The sequence below is a fragment of the Macaca nemestrina genome, chromosome 18, assembly GCF_043159975.1.
Source record: "Macaca nemestrina isolate mMacNem1 chromosome 18, mMacNem.hap1, whole genome shotgun sequence".
NCBI lineage: Eukaryota > Metazoa > Chordata > Mammalia > Primates > Cercopithecidae > Macaca > Macaca nemestrina.
Window position 1 is genome coordinate 21,829,722 of NC_092142.1, and position 23,737 is coordinate 21,853,458.

A 23,737-nucleotide genomic window follows, 5' to 3' on the forward strand; every position below is an offset into this window, starting at 1 on the left:
ACCAGTGGTTAACAGTCCTGGTAGCACATTAAAATCACCAGGAAGGCCGGGCACAGTGGCTCACACCTGTAATCCCAGCACTTTGGGAGGCCAAGGTGGGAGGATCACCCGAGGTCAGGAGTTTAAGACAAGCCTGGCAAACATGGTGAAACCCCATCTCTACTAAAAACACAAAAAATTAGCCAGACGTGGTGGCAGGTGCCTGTAATCCCAGCTACTCAGGAGGATGAGGCAGGAGAATTGCTTGAACCCGAGAGGTGAAGGTTGCAGTGAGCTGAGATTGCACTGCTACACTCCAGCCTGCGCAAGGCGAGACTCCATTTAAAAAAAAAAGAAGTTTGAGAAAAGACAGGATATTTACATATTGTCAAAGTGTCTCACCACAAGATGCTTATTAATTACAAGGGGAAAACAGTAGCTTAGTACTAGGGGAAACCTGGCAGACATCACCTTAGTTATCAAAGTTACTGACAGCAATAGGACACATAGGTGTCACGTACCTCCTGCTATGATGCCATGAGAAGGACAAAACAACACTTCATGGTATTCCTGCCAGAAATACATAACCGGAATCTACCGATGACGAAATGTCAGTCAAACCCAAAATAAGGATGTTCTACAAAACAAAGGGCCCATACTCTTCAAAAATGCCAAAGTCATGAAAGACTAAAGAACTGTTCCTGACACATGAAATCAAAGAGAAACGACAACCAAGCAAACCATGATATTCGATCCTGCATAAGAATTTTTTTTTAATTTTGCTATGAAGTACAATAGTGAGACAAATGGCAAAATTTCAATAAAGTCTGTAGGTAAAATGATAGTATTTCAAATCTGGAATTCGGGAGAGAAGTCCAAGATAATATAATCAATATGCCTCGTATGTTTCTGATGCTCACTCCATCTGGAAGTGGATCATGCAGTAACAACTTGACAACTAGTAAAAAATTGTCAGGCTAAAAAAATTGTAGTATTGTACCAGTCTTAATTTCCTGATTTTCATAACTATACTTAGATTATGTAAGATAATATCCTTGTTTTTAGGAAATACATAAGGTATTTGGGCACAAAGAGTTAATATATCTGCAATTCACTCTCAAATGGTTCAGAAAAAGATTATAAACACACACATATTACAGAGAGAGAACAAATGTGATAAAACAGTAAAACGTTAACACATTGAGGCATCTGGGTGAAGGATATATGGAAATTCTTGGTACTATTTTTGCAACTTTTCTCTAAGTCTGAAATTATTTCAAAATGAAAAGTTAACAATAGGCATCAGTTTTTTCAAGAAGCACTGTTTTTCTTCTTTGCTTCTTTAATAGGAAGAACTGTGCTTGAATTCTGTCATTCACTGATCTCTTTGGCCCAAACCATCATTCACTTATCCAATCAACATTCATTAAGTCCCTACCATATGACAGGTATTAAGGAGGCTAATGAAAGGCAGATGAAAGATAACCCATAGCCTTCTCAGTCTAGTAGGGGACACACACATACAAATAAATATTAGGAACTATGTGATGTCATAATATTCGTATGCACAGAAGGTCTGTGTCAGCTGATGAAGCCAAGTCTGTTAGTAGAGGTCACAGAAGATTCCGGGGCTCCAGATAAGATTGAAAGGAGTTCCTCAGGCCAAAAGGGATGAGGAGTACATTTCAGAAAGAGTAACCAGTATGTACCCCAAAAGCCCCACAGGTGTGAAAACACATGCATTATTGCTTTAAATCCTCCTAACACCTATGGAACAGGCACAACTCCTCCCCAGACTGTACCTGTGCCCTTAATCATGAGGGTTTGATAGCAGACACATGATGGACTGGCAGAGGGACCGAAATAAGGGCAGACAGGAGACTCTGCTCTAAGAAAGAATGATGGTCTAAAATAAGAACAACAGGGCAAGTGGAGCAGAAGAAATGAGTATAAAATATTTAGGAGGCAAAATGAACAATAAGGGTTCAGGTGTGAACAGGGTGAGGTTGAAAGAGAAGTTTGATTCTCAAGCATCTGTCTTGGGAGACTAGATGGATCACGGTGTCATTCACTACAATAAGGATGTGAGAAAGGAGCCAGTCTGAAAAGAAAAAACAGAACCCTATGTTTTAAAATTTGAGGAGTCTGTGGACAATCGAGGTGAAAGTAGTAAGCATCTGGACGTGAAGTGAGATTTCGCATCACTTCTGGATATGAAAGTAATAAGTAAAGATAGATGGTATACAAGAATGGCAGTTCAAACCGTGAGTGCTCAACAGACAGGCCAAAGAGAGGGTCAAGACCAAGACAAAGGATGACAGCAGGACCCTTGCGAACTCCAAACTTTAAGGGTGGCCAGAAGAAAGGCCCCAGCAAAAACACCAAGGAGGGAGGGTCAGGTGGGTCCTTGAACACAGGTGGTGTTGTGTTCAAGGTCAAGCCCAGGCTCAGCGCAGCAGCTGCACTCCTCCCTGATCCACACGCCTCCGTTCTGTTCAAGTGCCCAAACTCATCAGCCACTCTGTCGACCTTGCCTCCTCCTTTGCTGGGATGAAGTCTTCCTGATCCAAATCACTTTGCCTTCCCTCTGCTCCACCTTGAATGTCTCCATCTTCACCCACAGTCCCCCTTCTTCCTGTCTCAGAAAAAAATGCCCCTTCACCTCTTAAAGGTTGAGCACAATCTACGACCTGCGTTTTACACTAAGGTCAAAAGAGGAAAACACACCCTGACTCCCTGTCTGGCCTTCTGCTTATTCCTTAGCCCATCTCACTCTCGCCTCTGCCCCTCCCTCCTACTGAAACTGCAAGCCCTTTCTTCCACACTTCTTTGCCTTGGATAGCCCACCCATCCTTTACATTCAAATCTGTCCCCTCCCCTGTGGCACCACCCTGATCCAGCCCAAGCAGTCTAGTGGCTCCCTCTAACATTTTCCAATACTTCCATTTATACTTTACTTGGAACATGGATAATACTCCTACATAAACTGACCAAGGCTAAACTATTACTAAGAGGTCACTAAATGGTGAAATTTTTGAAGGCCAGAGTTTGGTCTTAGTCTTTTTTGTGGTCATCAGTACCTCCCACATTATCTTCACTAAATAACTTCAATAAATCTCTGTTTGGATAGTACCAAAAACCTAAAATACACTTATTTTATATTTACCACTCATGCTAATTACAGCAGAAGTTATCTACAGGTGCACAAAAATATTTGTAATTGACTGATTCATTTATTGCTGGAGCAAAGACGGTCACCTCAACGTTGGCTTACCAGTAACGAACACTGGAAGCAATAACCAGAAATATGAAAGTAGCTTTCATTTATTGAAGACTTAGTATAGTCAGTCCCTGTGGAATGTCTGACGTGCCTGATCTCATACAGTCTTGACATCAACACTATAGTGATTATTCCTCTGCACTTCATGTAAAGAAACTAAAATTTTAAAAAACTGGGTAAGCTAGGAAGCAGCAGTCTCCCCAGGTCTGACACAAAGCCCAGGTGCTAGTCTCCCTTACGCTAACACAACTACTAAGGTGAACACGGTTCTGGTTTGGACCCTTACAGAAAAATCCAATGAGGCTTCTACCATTTCTATTACTCTATTCATGGAAGTTTACCCATCTGCTCGAAAAGTCTGTTAACTGGAACAACTTGACAGCCACCATGAAAGAATAATGTTGGGCCCTTACCTTACACAACACAAAAAATTAACTCAAAATAGTTCAAAAAACTATAATATAAGAGCTAAAACTAAAAAACTCTTAAAAGAAATTATGGGGTAAATCTTTATGACTTTGGATTTGATAAAGTGTTAGATATGACAACAAAAGCACAAGCAACAACAACAAAAAAAGATAAACTGGACTTCAACAAAACTAAGAACTTTTGTGTTTCAAAGGACATCAGGTAGTTAAAAGATCACTCACAGAATGGGAGAAAATATTTGCAAATCATATATCTGATAAGGGTCTAGTATTCAGCACATGTGAAAATTCCTAAAACTCAACAACAAAAAGCAAACAATGCAATTTTAAAATGGGCAAAATATTTGAATAGACATTTTCCCAAATATGATATACAAACGGCCAACAAGCACAAGAAAAGATGCTCAACATCATGTCAGTCACAAACACAAATCAAAACCATAATGAGATACCACTTCATATCCACTACGACGGTTAAAACTAAAGAGTCAGATAATAATCAAGTATTGGCGAGGATGTAGAGAAACTGGACCCTCAAACACTACTGATAAAAATGTAACACGGCGCAGCACTTTGGAAAACAGTCTGTAAGTTCCCCCAAATGATTAAACATAGAGTTACCACACGACACAGCAGTTCTATTCCCAGGTATGAAGAGAAATGAAAACATAAGTCCACACAAAAACTTGTGTGGAATGGTTCACAGGAGCATTATTCATACTAGCCAGAAGGTGGAAACAACCCAAATGTTCATGAACAATGAATAAACAAAATGTGATCTATTCAAACAATAAAATATTATTTGGCCATAAAAAGGAATTAAGTGTGATATATGCTACAACATGAATGAATCTTGAAAACATCACACTAAGTAAAGCCAGTCACAAAATATCATATTATTTTATGATTCCATTTATATAGAAGTCTAGACTCAGGGAATCTGTAGAAACAGAAAGCAGAATAGTGGGCCGGATGTGGTGGCTCATGCCTGTAATCCCAGCACTTTGGGAGGCTGAGGCAGGCGGATCACTTGAGGTCAGGAGTTCAAGACCAGCCTGGCCAACATGGTGAAACCCCATCTCTACTAAAAATATAAAAATTAGCCAGGCTTTGTGGCATGTGCCTGTGATCCCAGCTACTCGGGAGGCTAAGGCTGCAGTGAGCTGAGATCGCACCACTGCACTCCAGCCTGAGCGACAGAGCAAGACTCTGTCTGAAAAATGAAAAACAAAAAACATACAACTACGGCATAGTATATCTTCCTGAATGCCATAAGATGCCAAAAAGGCTACTTAAAGGAGGTCACAGTCAGTCCTGAATCTCAATATAAGGTTTTCCCAACTAAACTATGAACATATCTTTGCCTAAAACAGTAAGAGTTGCCTTCTTCTAGGAAAATATTACTATAAGAGTTTTACCATTATACCATCAAAAAAATACATATGTGCATTTTACCACAATTTTTAAAAAATGTGTATCATTATATAATAGACATCTAAAAAGGTAGACTATAGTTAAACCTGCAAACCCAGGTGGCATTATGAAAACAGGAGCTCACTTACCTCTTTGACTGAGAATTCCTTCAGGCCTAAATATTTCGGGAGTCTCAAAGGCAAAAATGCAGTCGCTTTCATGGACTGTTTCCAGGTCGTCTGTATCACAAAAGGAACGATGGAACCCATCATAGTACATTTCTGTTAACACAATCTAAAAATAGGAAAAATGTAAACAGTTGGGTAACTGGAAATTCAATACTAATTGATCTCCCAATTCTAGGAACTTCTCCAGACCATCAGGACTGGCAGTGGTCTGAGAGAGCTCTGAAACATCTCGCAGAGCCCACTTTATTTGCCTTTAATGAGAGAATCTTGGAAGCACAATATCCTCTGTAACTATATTAACAATATACAGTCACCCCTCCATATCTGTAGGTGCTACATATGTGGATTCAACTAATTGCAGATCAAAAATATTCAGAAGAAAAAAAAAGGATGATTGAATGTATACTGAACAGTCTTTTACTTGTCATTATTCCCTAAACAATATAGCAGAACAACTATTTACATAACATTTACACTGCATTAAATATTATAAGTTATCTGGAGATGATTTAAAGTATATTGGAGGTACAACTATTATGTATCCATAAAATAAAAAGTAAAAATAAAGTATACAGGATGATATGCTTAGGCTCTATGCAAATACTGTGCCATGTTATAAAAGGGATTAAAGCACCGTGGATTTTGGTATCCTAATGCAAGGGTTCCTACAACCAATCCCATGGACACTGAGGGACACCTGTACTCTGATGTCAGAACTCTATGACTCTAACTCCAGGGTTCCTCTAAGTTTTGGTATAGAAGAGAACCAGGAGATCATAACGTCTAACCCCCATTTTCACTGAAAGGAGAGAAGTCAAGAGACTTGCCTCAAGTTCTACAACGATTCAGCCTCATGTCGAGGACGGAGTCCACATCTGACTCTGAGGCTTTCTCCTATATCATTTTATTTTCTATTTTTCAAGCCTAAACCATGGATATTTGTATTGAAAAAAAAATCAACTCAAATGTCAAAAATACTAACTAGTTAAATATAGTATAGCCTTACTGGAATTATAAAGCTACTAAAAAGAATGAACTATATATATTTGCACTAACATGCAAAGATCTAAGTAAATACAAAGCAAGGTAAAAACAGTAAGTGTAAATGATTCTTATATAAAATCATTAATGTATATATGCATGGAAAAAATCTAAATGAATACTATATAACATAGTATTAAAGTTAGTAACCCTTAGCATTAAGATACCTAGTATGAGATACTTTCTCTTTCTGTTATATTTCTGAAATGGTTGAATATTTTACAATAAAACAGAAAAACAGGACAGGCATGGTAGCTCAAGCCTGTAATCCCAGCACTTTGGGAGGCCAAGACAGAAGGACTGCTTGAGGCCAGGAGTTCAAGACCAGCCTGGGCAACATGCCAAAACCTCGTCTCTATGAAAAATACAAAACTCAGCTGGGCGTGGTGGCATGCGCCCGTATTCCCCACTATTTGGGAGGCTGAGGTGGGAGGATCGCTTGAGTCTACAAGGTTGAGGCTACAGTGAGCCATGATTGCACCAATGCACTCCAGCCTGGGCAACAGAGTGAGACCCTGTCTCAATCAATCAATACATACATACGTACATATATACATACATACAAACAAACAAATGAACAAAAGAAACAAAAGATGGAGAGGAGAACACTGGAGACATTTAAAGACTTTATTACATGCTCAGCCACGCTGTCTACTGAAAAAGCACTGGACTGGGCATGCAGGTTCCAGTCCAGCCTATCACCAACCAGCCCTGCAAACCTGAACAAGTCACACGTCTTCTCTGAGCCTCTTTCAAATAAGAGAGTTGGACTGGACCCCTGAGGTCCCCTCTACCAGCACTAACATTCTGCAGATCTACCAGGTAAAAGAGGTTGGTGGCATATTCCACAAATAGTCCAGCAAAAATGTTCCTGGCACATTTTCCTTTTAATGAATTTAATGACCATGTTTTTTTTCTGCCAGTGAACATGCAAGTAAAATTCACTCTATTCAGCAAACTGAGGTCAACAGCAAACTTGTAATTATTTCACCAATTTAAACCACATGCAAAAGGAGCCAGACGGTGCTGGAAGCTGTAAAGATGCAACCAGATTTGCCCTGGACACCACCAAAGCCTCGCTCCCTCTCTTTCTGCCTTTCCCTCATCCTGAGAGGAAGAAAGAGCCAATGGGCTTTTCAGAGTAGGAAAGAATATGAACATTTTATCAACATGCCAGGACTTGGCCTACAAAAATATGAGATATTTGCCATATTAGGGTAACACTGCTGGTTGTATCTGTTTTACTGTGGTAACTTCCCAAATAAGGCCACATAAGGCCAAAGTACAAAACACCTTTATTATTCCAGGGATTACATAGTAGCTTCCAGAAGCTACTATCTAGGGAAAGCAATTTAGCTACTGAGTCATCTTTCCTTAATAAATCTTAAATAAGGAATGTTTTTCCAAATAAAATAATAATAGCAAATTGAGTAAAAGCTATATGCAGAAACATGTCAAGTCCAAACAGGTCAAAAGTATTTTTGGTCAATTTCAACATAACTGCTTATCAAACATGCATCCCAAAAGGGAAGCGGCATGGGCACAACTTTCCTTTCTCTTCTCTAAACAAGGTAAGAGACTCTGATCCAGCCATAATGAGAAAACAAAACATATTGAGCATCTATTACGTATAGAACACTGTACTAGCAAGATATCCACTCTTATCACCACAAGGGGTTTTCTAGCGTCACTGCTCAAGTTTTCAAAGCCTCTTTGACTATCAAACGCTGCGAGGACGCTCCACTGCCCACATACACATCCATGGGAATGATTTAAGAAGGGTTAAGTAATTATACCTTATGAACGAAGCTACAAGAAGGTCCTGGTACACAGCTTCTCCTTTTCTTTTTTGAGAAGAGTCTCGCTCTGTTGCCCAGGCTGGAGTGCAGTGGCGCGATCTCAGCTCACAGCAAGCTCCACCTCCGGGTTCACACTATTCTCCTGCCTCAGCCTCCTGAATAGCTGGGACTATAGGCACCCGCCACCACACCCAGCTAATTTTTTGTATTTTTAGTAGAGACAGGGTTTCGCCGTGTTAGCCAGGATGGTCTTGATCTCCTGACCTCGTGATCCACCTGCCTCGGCCTCTCAAAATGGTGGGATTACAGGCGTGAGCCACCGTGCCCAGCCTCCTTTTAAAATTATATATACAATTACATGAAACATGAAAAGTTTCTCTATATATTTTACTCTTTGGGGTCTTGATTTTTTTTCCCCTCAACTCTAAATGCAACTGGTTTTAAATCTCTAATCATACTCGGCAAAGAACTATAAAAAATTCTAAGAGAACAGAAAGCAATACTTTTGTGGCTCATGTGTAACTTGCCTTAGCAGACTTATTACCTGATCAGTGGGGATCTTTGTTTCCATAGACACTGCTTCCCGAAGTCTGGCAACAGTCCCAGACAGAGGCACGGCCACACCAATCCTCATGCAGTGAGAACATTTCCCTTGATACACTACAGTGACATAGAGAGGCCTGTACAGATCAAAGTCAGATCTTCTCATTAGTCACTTATTTCAACTAAAACATAGAAATGCAAAATAAACCTGAGTTGAAATCAACAAAAATCTAAAGCTAACCCACAGTGTTACTCTGAAGCCAAATGGAAAAATTTCACTTGGCTCTAAGCAGAACTATCAAACAATCATCAAGATCTTTGGAAAAGGCAATCGTCACAAAATGAACACTTTATGAAGCAAACAAAAATATATCTACACTTGATTCTGTGCTTTGTATTTTCTTTAGAACAGCATAACTCCTGGAAATGTTGAGAAATTATTCAAAATAAAGCAACTAAGAAACAAGAAATGTAAAGTAAGGTCTCTAGAGAATCCTGAAGCCACTCAACAGCCCTCCCCCTCCCCCGATACTATGTGAGGATGACAAACCGGGTCAGACTAAACAGCCCCTGCTTGCCTCATGTGCCTGCTTACCCTGCAAACTCAGGAGGGCATTTATTCTTGTAAGGTTGTAGCAATGACTGTATTCAATCCCATTATTAATCCCATTACCTGTCTAAATAAGTAAGAAGATCTAATAGGAGCCTACAGAGGAAAAGGAATACAGTAAGAAAATACAGTCTTCATTTTACTAAATCCATTCTTACCTTGTGTGGGGTAGAGGAATTGGCAAAGAAATGCAAAGGAAAGGATCAAAAGTGTTGCTCTGTTTCTGACAATGAGGACACGTCAAAGAAGATCTTTAAAACAAAAGGTAAGACACTCAACATTAAAATCACCCAGAACTATGTCAGGTAAACAAAATAAGTGGGAACATCTGATTTGCTCATACCGGTATTGGGCTTGAAAGAGTTCTTGTACAAAAGTGCTACAGACAGGAAAAGGTCCCTCAGGCATCATATCAGTCTCTGACGGTGGCTAAAAAAAAAAGAAAGTACAATTTCACAGACTGGGAAGACCAATTCTTGGCTGAAGATGAAGTCAGAGAATCACAAATGTCCTTGACTTCCTTTACAAGCTATGCATCAAGTGCAGATACTTCAGTGACGGGCACCTGCTAAAGGAGCCAGAACACAGCAGGCAGGATGTGGGTCACGTGGACTCATCCCCTCACACAGACTCTGCCAGCGATCGTCTCTGCATGGCACTCAGCCAGGCAGCTCCCCTTCCCCAGGATGCTCCAGTTTCCCTCCAATTCTCCAAACTCCTCTAAGAAGTAATCCTCAACCACTTTAAAAGTACTAATGGTAGCCGGGCACGGTGGGTCATGCCTGTAATCCCAGCACTTTGAGAGGCCGAGGCGGGTGGATCACTTGAGCTCGGGAGTTCGAGATCAGCCTGATCAACATGGAGAAACCTCGTCTCTACTAAAAATACAAAATTAGCTGGCTGTGGTGGCGCATGCCTGTAATCCCAGTTACTCAGGAGGCTGAGGCAGGAGAATCACTTGAACCCAGGAGGCAGAGGTTGTGGTGAGCCGAGATTGCGCCATTGCACTCCAGCCTGGGCAACAAGAGTGAAAGTCCATCTCAAAAAAAAAGTACCTATTAGCTGTGCTGTGTATGTTAGTGCCTAATCACACTCTACTTCATGTTGTATTTAACTTTTCATGTCCCTCCACCTAACAATTAATTACTAAGCACCATATGCAGAGAGAACTGTACAGAACGTTAGGATACAAAGATAATAAGATCCAGTGCCTGACCTTGAGGATGTCTCAATTTGGTGGGAGAATCAGCCACATGCATATAGTCATATGACAGAAGAGAGTGTTCAGGCACAAAAGGATCTTGAATTAGAATAATTTAACAACTTACCAAACCTAGAAATTTAAAATTTGAAGTACAGAGCAGAATCATCAAAAACTTTAAAAACTGCCCAAGGGAAGCAACTCTTTAGTCTTAATTTTTTCCATTATATAAGTCATTTTATCCATATTTGTAAGACTACATGTATACAATTAAAAATTAATCATTATGTTTCTCAATGAGAACATTCTGGGGCTTCTATAGTCAAATCCAATCCTAACAGCAGAGAAAATCCATGTTTCCTTTGTGATTGTGTATTCATTCGAGTGAACTACAGAGTATGTGTCTTACTAGAATAGAAAGCAAACACATTCTGCTTTAAAAACAGTTTAGTGAAATGGAATCACTTTTTTTAATCTGAAGTTCATCATACATGCAAATGTTTCCCCTCTCATTAGACTATAAATTCCTTGGGGACAACAGTTCTTGTATCTCACACTGCCAGCACAGTAGCAAACAAAATGAAATGTCCTTTAAGTAGCCATTGAATCTTCTACTCACTCAGAGCTTATTCAATTTCATTGTATTAATGCAATGCAACAAGTCCTCAGTAGAAGAATCTACACGCTCTCATGACTAGCTGACTGCCCTAGGGGAGCGTGCGTCCTTACCTTCAGAGGCGGCTGGCCACTCTGCTTCACTGAATGGTTGAGGTCTTCGTGAACTCGGTCCAAAAGCCACAGTAGAAACTCCTGAGCATCATGCTGGGAATTTCCCCGGTACTGCAGTGCATTCTTTGACACAATAGTCTATGCAGGTAAATAAATCAGCATGAACAGTTGTGAGTTCCTGGCTTTAAAGAAAAACTATTTAGTCATAATCCCAAAAGGGATGCAAGACCTCAAGCATGTTAGAGAGTACTTCCCAGAAGGAGTGCAAAGTAAAAACAGATGCTGGTGTAAAAACCTCACCCCTAGAAACATGTACCAGAACCCTTAAAATACACTTAATCCAGCAATTCTACTTTTAGGAGTGTATCTAAGGAAATTATCAGAACAGCCTGTCAAGACTTCTAAGAAAATATTAATCAGGGTTTATGAAAGCAAATAATTGGTAATAACTTGGACATCTTAAAAAAGAGAATTGGTTAAGAATAGGAGGAGATGAAACAGTAAAGACAGTTAAATTAGGATACAACTACATGACATCCTTAAGAAATACTATATTAAGTGAAAAAAGTTATAAATAACTCGTGTGAAATGTGAATGTATTCTTGTAAAAATTGTTTGGGGGGGGTGTAGACATGTACATACAAAGAAAAGTTCTAAAATAACACATACCTACATATTAAGTATTATCTCTGGGTGATAGAATTACAGGTGCTTTTTTTCCTTCTCACTTTTCATATTTTCTACAATGAGCATGTTACATAACAAAGCAGGTAAAAGTTTTGTTTCAAACTTTACGAGATTGATTTACATTGCTTTTGCTAAAATGTTGGACTTTTATTATGTAAGATACATAACAGCTTCAAGATTCATCACTCATCAACAGAGATTTAATAAGTGTCTAAGATACAAACAGCCTAGTGAAGGGGACAGGGGGAAAGTCCATCTTACAGTGTAGCATGATGGGATAGTGGTAATGGATGCCAAGTTTCTCACAGAGAGGGAAGTTACAGATAAGCAAGGAGGGAAGGCAATGAATCAGCTGAAGTCAGTATAAACTCCTATTTAGCTTAATATAAAGTGAACAGATAAATAAATACAGATATTTATATAAACTTGGGTTCATATCCATATATGTACACTGAAAGGCAAAGAAGTAGTGACACCCCAGTAACAATGTGCACATCCAGTGCCCATATCTTGGTTTCTAATACCATTTTCCACTATAAAACTAGGGCTCCTTGGAGAAATGCCGATTCTAGGGTTGGGACAGGAGACATATCAAAAAGACACAGGAACCAACCTAAAAGAACTCCCAACAGCCAAAGCTAGAACAATCTGATCAAAAGAATAAATAATATTAGGTTATAACCCAATGTATAAAAAAGTATAAATTGATATAATGACTGAATGAATAAATGAGGGAGAAGAGGTAAATCTTCCTTACAGAGGAATTCCAAATAAGTTATATCAATAATCCCCCCTCCAGGAGGTAGAGCTTACCACCCCTACACCTTGAGTGTGGGTTGTGATAATGACTTACTTCCAAAGACAGGAGATTGGAAAGAGGAGTAGAAAGTAACTTACAGTTACTAACACAGTAACTAACACTGCTTTAGAGAGCTGGGCAAGGTTGACATCATCAGTAGTAAGTCATGTTGCTAGCATGTGCACTTGATATGTGACAAAAAGAACATTTTACCTCTGGTCTTCCTCCCAAAAACCCATGGCCTCAGTCTAATCATAAGGAAAACATCAAACAAAACCCAAACTGAGGAACATTCTGCAAAAAAAAAAAAAAAAAAAAAATGTGACTGGTGCTTCCCAAAACTATCAAGGTCATCAAGGATAAGGAAAGTCTGAGAAATAATCACAGACCAGAAGAGACTAAGACGACGTGACGACTAAATGTAATGTGTGATTCCATGGGAGCCTGGAACAGAAAAAAGGCACAAGAGAATAACTGGGGATATCTGAATAAAGTGTCAGATTTAGTCAATAGTAACGTACCAATGTTAGCTTCTTAGTTATAACAAATGCACTATGGTGACATAGGATATTAACAAAAGGGAAACTGAGTATGGGCTTCGTGGAAACTCTATGCTACCTTTGCCACTTTTCTGTAAATCTAAAACTATCCTAAAATTAAAAGTTTATTTAAAGGCGAATATATATATTTACAAACTTTCTATAAATATAAATATGGCAGTTGTATATAGGCATATCATGGGAAAAGAATAGAAGCTAATTAAGAAGTAGGAGGATAGTGGTGTTAACTAATAGACAAGAAACCCTTTCAGGAGATGTCATTTGAGCTGGACCTTGAAGATAAAGAGGCAGGGATTCAAGGCTGAGGAAGCAACATGCACAAACACACAAAGGTACAGTATGACACCTTCAAGGAAGACCAAAAAGGTCAACAGGCCTGAAATTCCAGGTCTATTAGACAGAATGGAAGGAGATGAAACAGTAGACAGATTAGGCAGAGTAGGAGGAGATGAAACAGTAAAGTCAGAGGCCAGTTCAGGAAAGACATTCAAGACCACTCAAACATGGCAAAGGGAGCTGTAAGTGAACTGGTAAATTAAGATCATGGGCTCTGGAGCATACAGCCTGAGATCAGATCCCCATTCCCCGACTTCCTATTTGTGAGGCCTGGGACTACTCTCCTCCAAAGCAAAATGGATAATAATGACTCAGTATGATGATTAGATTTTGAGAATGCATGCCAAACATTTCACATGTAAATGAGATATAATCAGCACTCAAATTTTAGCCATATTATATATGGGAGTAAAGAAAAAGCAGGGGGCCGGGTGCAGTGGCTCACGCCTGTAATCCCAGCACCTTGGGAAGCCAAGGTGGGTGGATCACGAGGTCAGGAGATCGAGACCATCCTGGCTAACACAGTGAAACCCCGTCTCTACTAAAAATACAAAAAATTAGCCAGGCGTGGTGGTGGGAGCCTGTAGTCCCAGCAACTTGGGAGGCTGAGGCAGGAGAATGGCGTGAACCTGGGAGGCGGAGCTTGCAGTGAGCCGAGATCACACCAGTGCACTCCAGCCTGGATGACAGAGCGAGACTCCATCTCAAATAAATAAATAAATAAATAAGAAAGCAGGGGAGATAACTGCACAATGGGAGAGTAGTTAGGAAACAAACTAAAGAGGCAAGAAATAATGACAGTTTAAGCTAAAGCAGTGAGGACAGAATGGGAAGGCAGATTTAGGAGAGATTTAGGAATTTGAGTGGTAGAATCATTAGGATTTGTGATCTAATGAATGTGGAGAGGGAGGAAGGAGGCATTAATGTCACTCACTCAGGGGTCTTACCTAGATGATGAGCAACTGGTATCATCAAGACAGAAAATAAAAAAGGAAGAAGTCTGGGAAAGAGTTCCCAGAATTGGTCCCCACTTTCGAATCCATTGTAGCTAAAGTTCTATGGAACCTCTGAATGGAAGTTATCTGGTAAACAACTGGAAACTACAGATCTGTGGGTTCACTGCAGGAGTCTGTGCTAAGGACAAAGATTTGGAATTCAACAGATGGGTGGTGGTAGAAACCTCAACTAAGGCTGAGAGTGCCCAGACATCATCTATGGGAGATTGAGTCAGAGGACAGAATGCAGAGGTAATCTATATTTAGGTGGGGGGCTCAAAGAAGACCAAGAAAAAAACCATCAAAGATGTAGTGAGAAAATCAGGAGAATGGTGTCCAAGAGTCAAATGAAGAGAGCTTCATGAAGAAAAGGTTGATTGACAGTGTGAAATGTTGAAGAATGATAAAGGAGGCCAGAGAACTAAAAAGTGTCTGCTATATTGCAATTAAGACAACAATAACAGAGGTGAAAAGAAGGAAGAGATTTGCAATTTGCATCACAATCTGATGATCAGTTTGATGTGAATCAACAAGAAAATGTTCATTTATAGATCTTGAGATTCAGATTTGGGAGGAAAATAACAGGGATATTACAGAGAATATGGAGGTGTCACTGACACAACTTACTGAATAAAATGAGCACAGGAGAAGGATCCTGATAACGACAAAGTTTCAAATACCTGGAAGGGACCACTGAATGCCATCTCAGAAACAGGTACACAAGGAGGAACAGGCATGATAGGAAGTCTTCACCACACTACAAAACCTCCCCACTAAATCATCAAATCCAAGGGCTTTTTTCTCAGTCTTCACATCTGTCTCCCTTTAGCATTTTGTATATATATAAACGTCCTGTACGTGGTGGCTCATGCCTGTAATCCCAGCACTTTAGGAGGCTGAGACAGGTGGATCACCTGAGGTCGAGTTCAAAACCAGCCTGACCAACAGTAGTTAGCCCATCTCTACTAACACAGAATTAGTCAGGCGTGGTGGCACATGCCTGTAATCCCAGCTACTTGGGAGGCTGAAGCAGGAGAAATGCTTGAAGCTGGGAGGCGGAGGCTGCAGTGAGCTGAGAATGCGCCATTGCACTCCAGCTTGGGCGAGAAGAGCAAAACTCCGTCTCAATAAAAAGAAGAATAATAATTTTTTTTTAAAAAAAACCCTTATTCCATCTTGAAATGGTTTGGCTTGTGGCCTTATGTTCCCCTCATTTAGAAGAATCAAAACCAAAGGCATTAGTATGTATAACGGAAGAATGTGAGCTACAGAAGAGAAGATTTCCTAATTTAAAAAAAAAAAAAATGAATAGCCAGGCGCAGTAGCTCACACCTGTAATCCCAGCACTTTGGGAGGTTGAGGCGGGTGGATCACCTGAGGTCGGGAGTTCAAGACCAGTCTGACCAACATGGAGAAACCCCGTCTCTACTAAAAATACAAAAAATTAGCCAGGCGCGGTGGCAGGCACCTGTAGTCCCAGCTACTCAGGAGGCTGAGGCAGGAGAATTACTTGAACCCGGGAGGAGGAGGTTGCAGTGAGCCGAGATCATGCCATTGCACTCCAGGCTAGGCAACAAGAGCGAAACTCCGCCTCAAAAAAAAACACAAAAAAGAATGGATTAAAAACATCATTAGCACTAATGAAACCTTGGTTGACTCGGGATGGAAGACAAACATGTAGATGTCACTATACTGACGGATTGAAAGAGGAAAGCAGATGACACAAGGTCTCCCACTTCTGACTTAGGTAGATAATGAAACCAAGAACAGAGGAAGAGATTAGGGGACCACAGTTTTGAACAAGCTGCATTTGAGGTATAAACATGATCCCAAGTGAGGTTAAATCTGGTGCTCAGGAAAGAGATCTAAGCTGGAAATCTGAATCAGAGCAGCACACGCCTATCATATAAGACAGAACCCAGAGAACATCTGGTGAGAAAAGGAAGCAGCTGGGACAGAATCTTGAACACTGGAAAAGGTCACAGAAAAGCTGCCTGTGAAGAAGCAAAGAGGTGGCAGCCAGGAGAGAGAGAGTGGCATCACAAGTGAGGACAGACAAACCTCCACGGAGGCAGAAGCCACAATGAAAACTACCGCAGAAAAGGCAAGTCAGACAGGCTCTGAGGCAGATCCTCTGGAATAGCAAATTAAGAGGTTGCATGCTCATGTAATCTCAATGAAGCAGAATATTTATCAGAGAGGGTTAAAAGAAACAAGGTAAGGATTTGAATGACTGCCAGAGACCATTCTTCATCACCAACGAGCTCAGTTATAAAAGGATGGAGGAAAGATGCTGTGACCATCTGGAGGGGACCTTCAGGAGCAGAGGGACCCACATCCTAAGGGAAGGAGCTAACAGAAAGGAGATATCTGAATAAAGATGATTCTTCAGGCTGGGTGCAGTGGCTCACACCTGTAATCCCAGCACTTTGGGAGGCTGAGGCGGGCAGATGACCTGAGGTCGGGAGTTCAAGATCAGCCTGGCCAACATGGCAAAACCCCATCTCTACTAAAAATACAGAAATTAGCCAGCCGTGGTGGTGGGCATCTGTAATCCCAGCTACTCAGGAAACTGAGGCAGGAGAGTTGCTTGAATCTGGGAGGTGGAGACTGCAGTGAGTCAAGATCGCATTACTGCACTCCAGCCTGGGCAACAGAGCAAGACTCTTACTCAAAAAAAAAAAAAAAAAAGGTGATTCTTTGGTAAGGGGAAAAGGAGAGATTGATTTAACAGAGGCTGTAGAGGTACTGGCCTTAAACAGAAGATAGGTAGGAGAGATGGAAGAGCAGGGGGTAAAGATAGTCCTGGATGCAGATAAGCTAAAGACAGGAAGGCAGGGAACCTGGTTGAGTTTGTTTTGTAAAAAAAGTAGACGACAACTGCTAAGAGGAGCTCTTAGGTGTAACAGGGGTAATGACAATCTCATGGCATATGGTTGGGCCACAGAAACTGTCAGAAGTACAGCAAGCTTCTCTTCCGAATCCTCTCTCTTATGGACTCCCAATGGGGAAATAAAAGGAAAAAAAAAAAGTTTTCAACATAGACATTCCAAACAAATTAACTGAAATCAAACTCTTCATTATGTTTCAAAGCAGATAATTTATACACAGCATCCATTCAGATTTCAGGGTGGAGATGACATTCAATTATCAAGACTGCATTAAATTTATTTATGCTTCTGTCCACTATCACTTCAACTCATCCACACTTATCCACCAGTTGCTGTGTTCTAATGCAGACTGCCAAGGCTGCTCAACAACATGTTTGTTGGGCATGACCAAACAGGTAACAGGACGTCCACAACCCTCGTAACTACGGCAAAAACCATTCTGGGTCAACTCCACCCTAAATCACTACATCACACCCTAAAGGAAATTTAAGGAAAAGAAAATCTCAATACACAAACACAAAAGGTCCTCTTTCTGCCTTTTTACCCCTCACAATGGTAACTTATTCCCACTGCAGATACCCAGGGGACTATTTATCTTACCTCTTCCCCAGACAAAACAAAACATAGAAGAATCTAATGGCCAATCCTTTAGTATGTGTCAAAGAAAAAAGAAAAATAGCAGGAGTCAGGAATCCTAAGTTCAAGCTCTGGCTCTGCCACAAACCACTGGTTATCAGAGGCAACTCACTGAACCTGTGATTCGAATCCTCGTTTATCAAATGAGCAGATGAGACCCCTGCATCCCAAATCTTCACCCAAGCTCTTCCCTAGGAGTCCTAGAAAGTGATCTGGTTTACATTTTTGGTCACATCTGATGCTGCTTTGATTTGTCTTTACAATTTTTTTTTCATAATTAAACCTTAGTTTATTTGATGTCAAATTAATCTTTCTGTATGTTTGCAGTTTTGAAAAAGTGGATTATCAATGTCCTCTGTAAACAGAAGCATTGCTACAATCTGAGAAATCATTTAAGTATGTCATTTCTATAGAAAATAGAATGTGGGCCGGGTGTGTTGGCTTATGCCTATAATCTCAGCTCTTCGGAAGGCCAAGGCAGGAGGATGGCTTGAGCCCAGTTCAAGACCAACCTGGGCAACATATCAAGATCCCATCTCTACTTAAAATAAATAAAAATAAAATAGAAAAGAAAAAATAGAACATGGTCCTTCTTAAAATTAGTCTTACATATTTGTGTCTATTTTACAGAATTTGGGTACAGTGCTTCTGTTTGGAAAAAATATTAAACTGAGTCTCTTGATCTCCTGGCTTAAACCCTATACATCCTACTATAAACAAGTTTGACCACTGCTTCAATTTTCCCCTCATTTGGGATGATCCTTAGCATATAGTTACTAAAAAATAAAGTAAAAGGCAAAACACTTAGCAAGTTTTCAAGTTTCACAAAATTTCTCCTTACCCTTCAAAGAGAGAATGTTTTTATTTTTTTCCCTTAAAGAAAAAAAAAAAAATGAGTTGGAAACATGGGTCAGAAAAGCAAAGAGCCATAAAATTAGACATGAGGGTCTTTCCTTCTGTAGAGCCCTAGTAAAGAGGCCGAAGCATCCCAGGCTCCAGGGAAAAGGTACTGACTGGTCCAAGACATCCTTCACCTAACACCAGGAAGAAGAAGAAAAAGCAATAGTCGGTCACTGGTGATTTCCACCCATGGGAAACGGATGTGGCAATACTGGTCTGACATGAATGATCGGGAACTGGGCTCCTCTTTTGGGAAGAAGGGTAGCTTGCAAGACTCATCAAACCCAATCATTGCCCACTTTCTTTGATTATATGCCAGAAGAAACACAAAATTTGTTTCCAGTGATCAGGGACAAAAAAAAAAACAAAAACAACAACAACAAAAAAAACCCACACACAGAAGAACTCAGGAGGACAATAGTATTTACATTTTTAGAAAAAGAAATAGACAAAATGCAAACAGCTGGGTTTATAGATGGTATTTAAAAGTGAAATCTGGTTTCTGGGCTGCTGCTAGAAATAAAATAATAAGCAGTTGTCTTAAGAAAAGTTCCATCTTTTGAATTTTACTTTCAGGACACCTACTAAGTTGATGAAGAATAATTAGCTAAAACATGAGGGATAAAATTTGTACAAATAAATGAACACTGTAAAAACAGATATGAGCCATGAAAAAATGGTAATATAGTGTCCATGCAATAGTATGACATACTAGGACACAGAATAAATAGGGCCTTCTGTGCCCCTCATCCATTCTTCCTCCATATCTTCTCCTCTGAGGGAAGGTCTTTTAACAGAAGGCACAAATAAGACTGAGAGACTCCTACTATTTGCTGGCTGGGGCAAAAGGCCCTTGAAAGGGACCCTAAGGCCTCTAGGTTTTCATATGTACTTCCCCTAGGGCTGGAATGCCCTCCACCACACTCCTCAAACCACTCTCCCTCCTCAGAAGGATAAGCAGGGGACTCTGGTGGGAGAGGAGAGAGAGATAAATGAGGCACAGGGAAAGGGGGCTTCCACGCAGGATGGAAAGACAACCTGATGAGGACAAGAGCAAATGCCACACACATTCTTTGGACTCTGTTCACATTTGGTCACAGAGCAAAGCATGTTATTCCTGGTACAGGTTGAGTATCCCTCATCCAAAATGCTCAGAACCAGAGGTATTTTCAAGTTCATATTTTTTTTCAGATTTCTGATTATTTGCATTATATTTACCAGCTGAGCATCCCAAATTCGAAAAGTCAAAATCCAAAATGCTCCCATGAGCATTTCTTCTGAACATCATGTGAGTGCTCACAAAGTTTCAAATTTTGGAGCATTTCAGATTTCAGATGTCAGATTTAGGATGCTCAACCTGTACAGAGCTCCTGATCCTTCCAGGCATAAGGGCCAAGCATAGGATAACTCAAGAATCGGTGTCCCTCATATCCAAGTTCTCAGGATCCAAACTCAGGAACCAAACAGATTTGGATAGCAAAGAATATCTGCACTGCTATAAGATTAGTGTCAGATTTTAGGCCGGGTGCGGTGGCTCACGCCTGTAATCCCAGCACTTTGGGAGGCTGAGGCGGGCGGATCACAAGGTCAGGAGATCGAGACCACGGTGAAACCCCATCTCTACTAAAAATACAAAAAATTAGCCGGGCACGGTGGTGGGCACCTGTAGTCCCAGCTACTCAGGAGGCTGAGGCAGGAGAATGGCGTGAACCCAGGAGGCGGAGCTTGCAGTGAGCCGAGATCGCACCACTGCACTCCAGCCTGGGCGACAGAGCGAGACTCCGTCTCAAAAAAAAAAAAAAAAAAAAAAAAAGATTAGTATCAGATTTTAAGCAAATTCATATGTACCAGAAAGACCCGGTGGCAAGGACTCACTGCTGAATAATGACTAGTAAAGTATACATTCCTCACCTAAAAGAAAAGGCTATAATAAAGGGGTTGAGAAATGGTTACTGCATTTCAAGAAATTATAACTGACTCGTGAAACCACAAAACTAAGGGTTGAAGTATGGTCAATAGCCAGGATAAAAGGGAGAAAAAGTGAAGTGGATTCAGCCAGATGAACAAGAAGCAACAGCTGTCCCAACAGATTATACAAGTAACAAGAGAAGACCTCCAAGTAAGTATTTACACAATGGCTAAAACTTTCTGCTAGAAATGCAGTAGAAAAAGGCTGGATTATGAATACCAGGGTTCAAGTTCTCTTCCTACTACTTCTGATTTCTTTTTCTTTTCTTTTCTTTTTTTTTTTGTTATTGTTGTTGTTGAGATGGAGTCTCTCTCTGTTATTGTTGTTGTCGTTGAGATGGAGTCTCTCTCTGTCTGCCCAGGCTCGGGTACAGTAGTGCAATCTCAGCTCACTGTAACCTCCGCCTCCTGGATTCAAGCGATTCTCCTGCCTCAGCCTCCAAGTAGCTGGGACTACAGGTGCACGCCATCACATCCTGCTAATTTTTGTATTTTTAGTAGAGATGGGGTTTCACCATGTTGCCCAGGCTGGTCTTGAACTCCTGACTTCAAGTGATCCTCCCATTTCAGCCTCCCAAAGTGCTGGGATTATAGGTGTCAGTCACTGTGCCTGAACTTTCTACCATTTTTTACTTAACATGTGTTTTCTCTGAGCCTCAGTCATCTTTTCTGCAAAATGGAAATGGTGAGAGTAATGCTTTTCTAAAAGGATTACTGTAAGGCTTTAATGAGATCATAAAAGCATTGTATAAAGTTTAAAACTCTGTACCGATGCTATTATGCAGTTTTGAAAAAAAAAAAAAAAAAGAATAGAATCACCCTATAATACTACATGATCCTTAAAAATGCCAAAGAGAAGGAGAAAACATCTAAAGCACTGGTTCTCAATCCTGGCTGCATATTAGAATTACCTGGGGAAAGTTAAAAATAAAAACCACATCCTGGCAGCAGCCCACTGCTAATTTTTTCTCAAGTGTGACGTATTTTTAATGACTATTTCTAATGTGAAGCCAAGTCTGAGAATGAACACAGCCACACTGGAAAAGCTCTGGAGTTTCACTTCCAAAAGCACCAAAACTTACAGGAGGCTCCTTTGTCATAAGTGCATTATATGACCTCTTACATTATGTTTTATTCATATCTCCAGGACATACCATCTCACATGCATCCCTAGACAGTGAACAGGAATAATGTCTTACTCAATATTACTTCCCCAATACCTGGCAAATACAATGCTTGGTGCAAAGGGTAACAGTAACAGTTAATATTTATTGAGCGCTTATACTGTATCAGGCATTACGCTTATTGCTTATAGACGTTGTTTTCTATAAAATTCACCCTTAACGGCTAGGTGCAGTGGCTCATGCCTGTAATCCCAGCTACTCTAGAGGCTGAGGCAGGAGGATCGCTTGAACCTAGGAGGCGGAGGTTGCAGTCAACTGAGATCGCACCACTGCACTCCAGTCTGGGCGACACTGTGAGGCTCTGTCTCAAAAAAATAATAAAATAAAATAAATAAATTCACTCTTGGGAAATTCCCTATGCTGTATTCTTATTTATAGATGAAAAAACTTAGCCTCAGAGAAACAAAGTAACTGTTCCAAGTTATCACTCTTCTTTTTATTTTGAGACAGTCTCGCTTTGTCCCCCAGGCTGGATCGCAGTGGCGGGATCTCGGCTCACTGCAACCTCTGCCTCCCGAGTTCAAGCGATTCTCCTGCATCAGCCACCCAAGTAGCTGGGATTACAGGCGCATATCACCACGCCCAGCTAATTTTTGTATTTTTTGTAGAGAAGGGGTTTCACCATGTTGGCCAGGCTGGTCTCAAACTCCTGACCTCAAGTGATCCACCTGCCTTGGCCTCCCAAAGTGCTGTGATTATAGGCATGAGCCACTGTGCCCGGCCAGTAACCACTATTCTTCAACCTCATCTGATTAAAATAAAATATTTTTGCCTATAATCCTTTTTCAACAAAGTCCCTTAAAATGCTTTGTCCCCATATAGGATTCAGCATCACACAGGGCTCAGGTTCTTCATTCTAAATGTCAATTTTCAATTAGACATAAAGCATGACTGAACTACAGCTGCACCAACCCTGAGGCTTCGGGGAATTTATTTGCTTTTAAATAAATCCTTGTTAAGCAATTTTTGTTTTGTTGCAATTTGTATTTCCTCCTATGACTGAAATATGGCCCAGAAACAAAAATGCAGTTTATCTAATTGGGATGTTATTATTTGAGGAGTAAGGAGGAATGCAGATGATGTAGAAAGATCAAGTTGCAGCATGTGAAGAACTACGTCCTGCCCAAGTGTCCCAGGATGCTAGAGAAAGCAAACACACCAGCGACAAAGATCTGGCTTTGGGGAACTCCATCTGTCTCTCATCAGTAACGTAAAGGGGGTGTTCTTCACCTTACAATGCTCAAGCTGCTCTTCTGGTGGAGATTAATTCCACCAACAGTCCATCCTTCCCCGTACAACTTAAGTGGCCAAACATTGCTGACTTCAAGTTTAGAGTCAGCTCAGGTCACCAAAATGTATTTAACTACCCAATTAACTAACTCAAGTAACTCAAGATACTTTTGAAAGCATCTTCTTTCTGGACTCTTTTTGTCATTTTCCAACACAATCTACAATTATTTTCAACCATAGTAAAACAAACCCTTTTTTTAAGGAGGAAGGGGGGAAATTTTGACTTACAATCAACACAAAAAAGCAAACGTGCAGTCCCAATGCAACTTGGTCATCATAC

At 40.5% G+C, this 23,737-nt stretch overlaps 1 protein-coding gene across 1 annotated transcript in view; it reads right to left on the reverse strand.

Annotated features, from left to right (window-relative positions):
• The window catches only part of LOC105485014 (ubiquitin specific peptidase 31), a 97,774-nt gene that overhangs the window by 36,981 nt on the left and 37,056 nt on the right, over positions 1–23,737 (reverse strand). The window contains exons 2-6 of the mRNA XM_011747166.3: positions 11,212–11,349; positions 9,625–9,710; positions 9,440–9,532; positions 8,673–8,808; positions 5,250–5,394 (exon numbers count right to left, since the gene is read on the reverse strand). Of these exons, the coding sequence (XP_011745468.2) occupies positions 5,250–5,394; positions 8,673–8,808; positions 9,440–9,532; positions 9,625–9,710; positions 11,212–11,349 (598 nt within the window). The remainder of the gene's footprint in view (positions 1–5,249; positions 5,395–8,672; positions 8,809–9,439; positions 9,533–9,624; positions 9,711–11,211; positions 11,350–23,737) is intronic.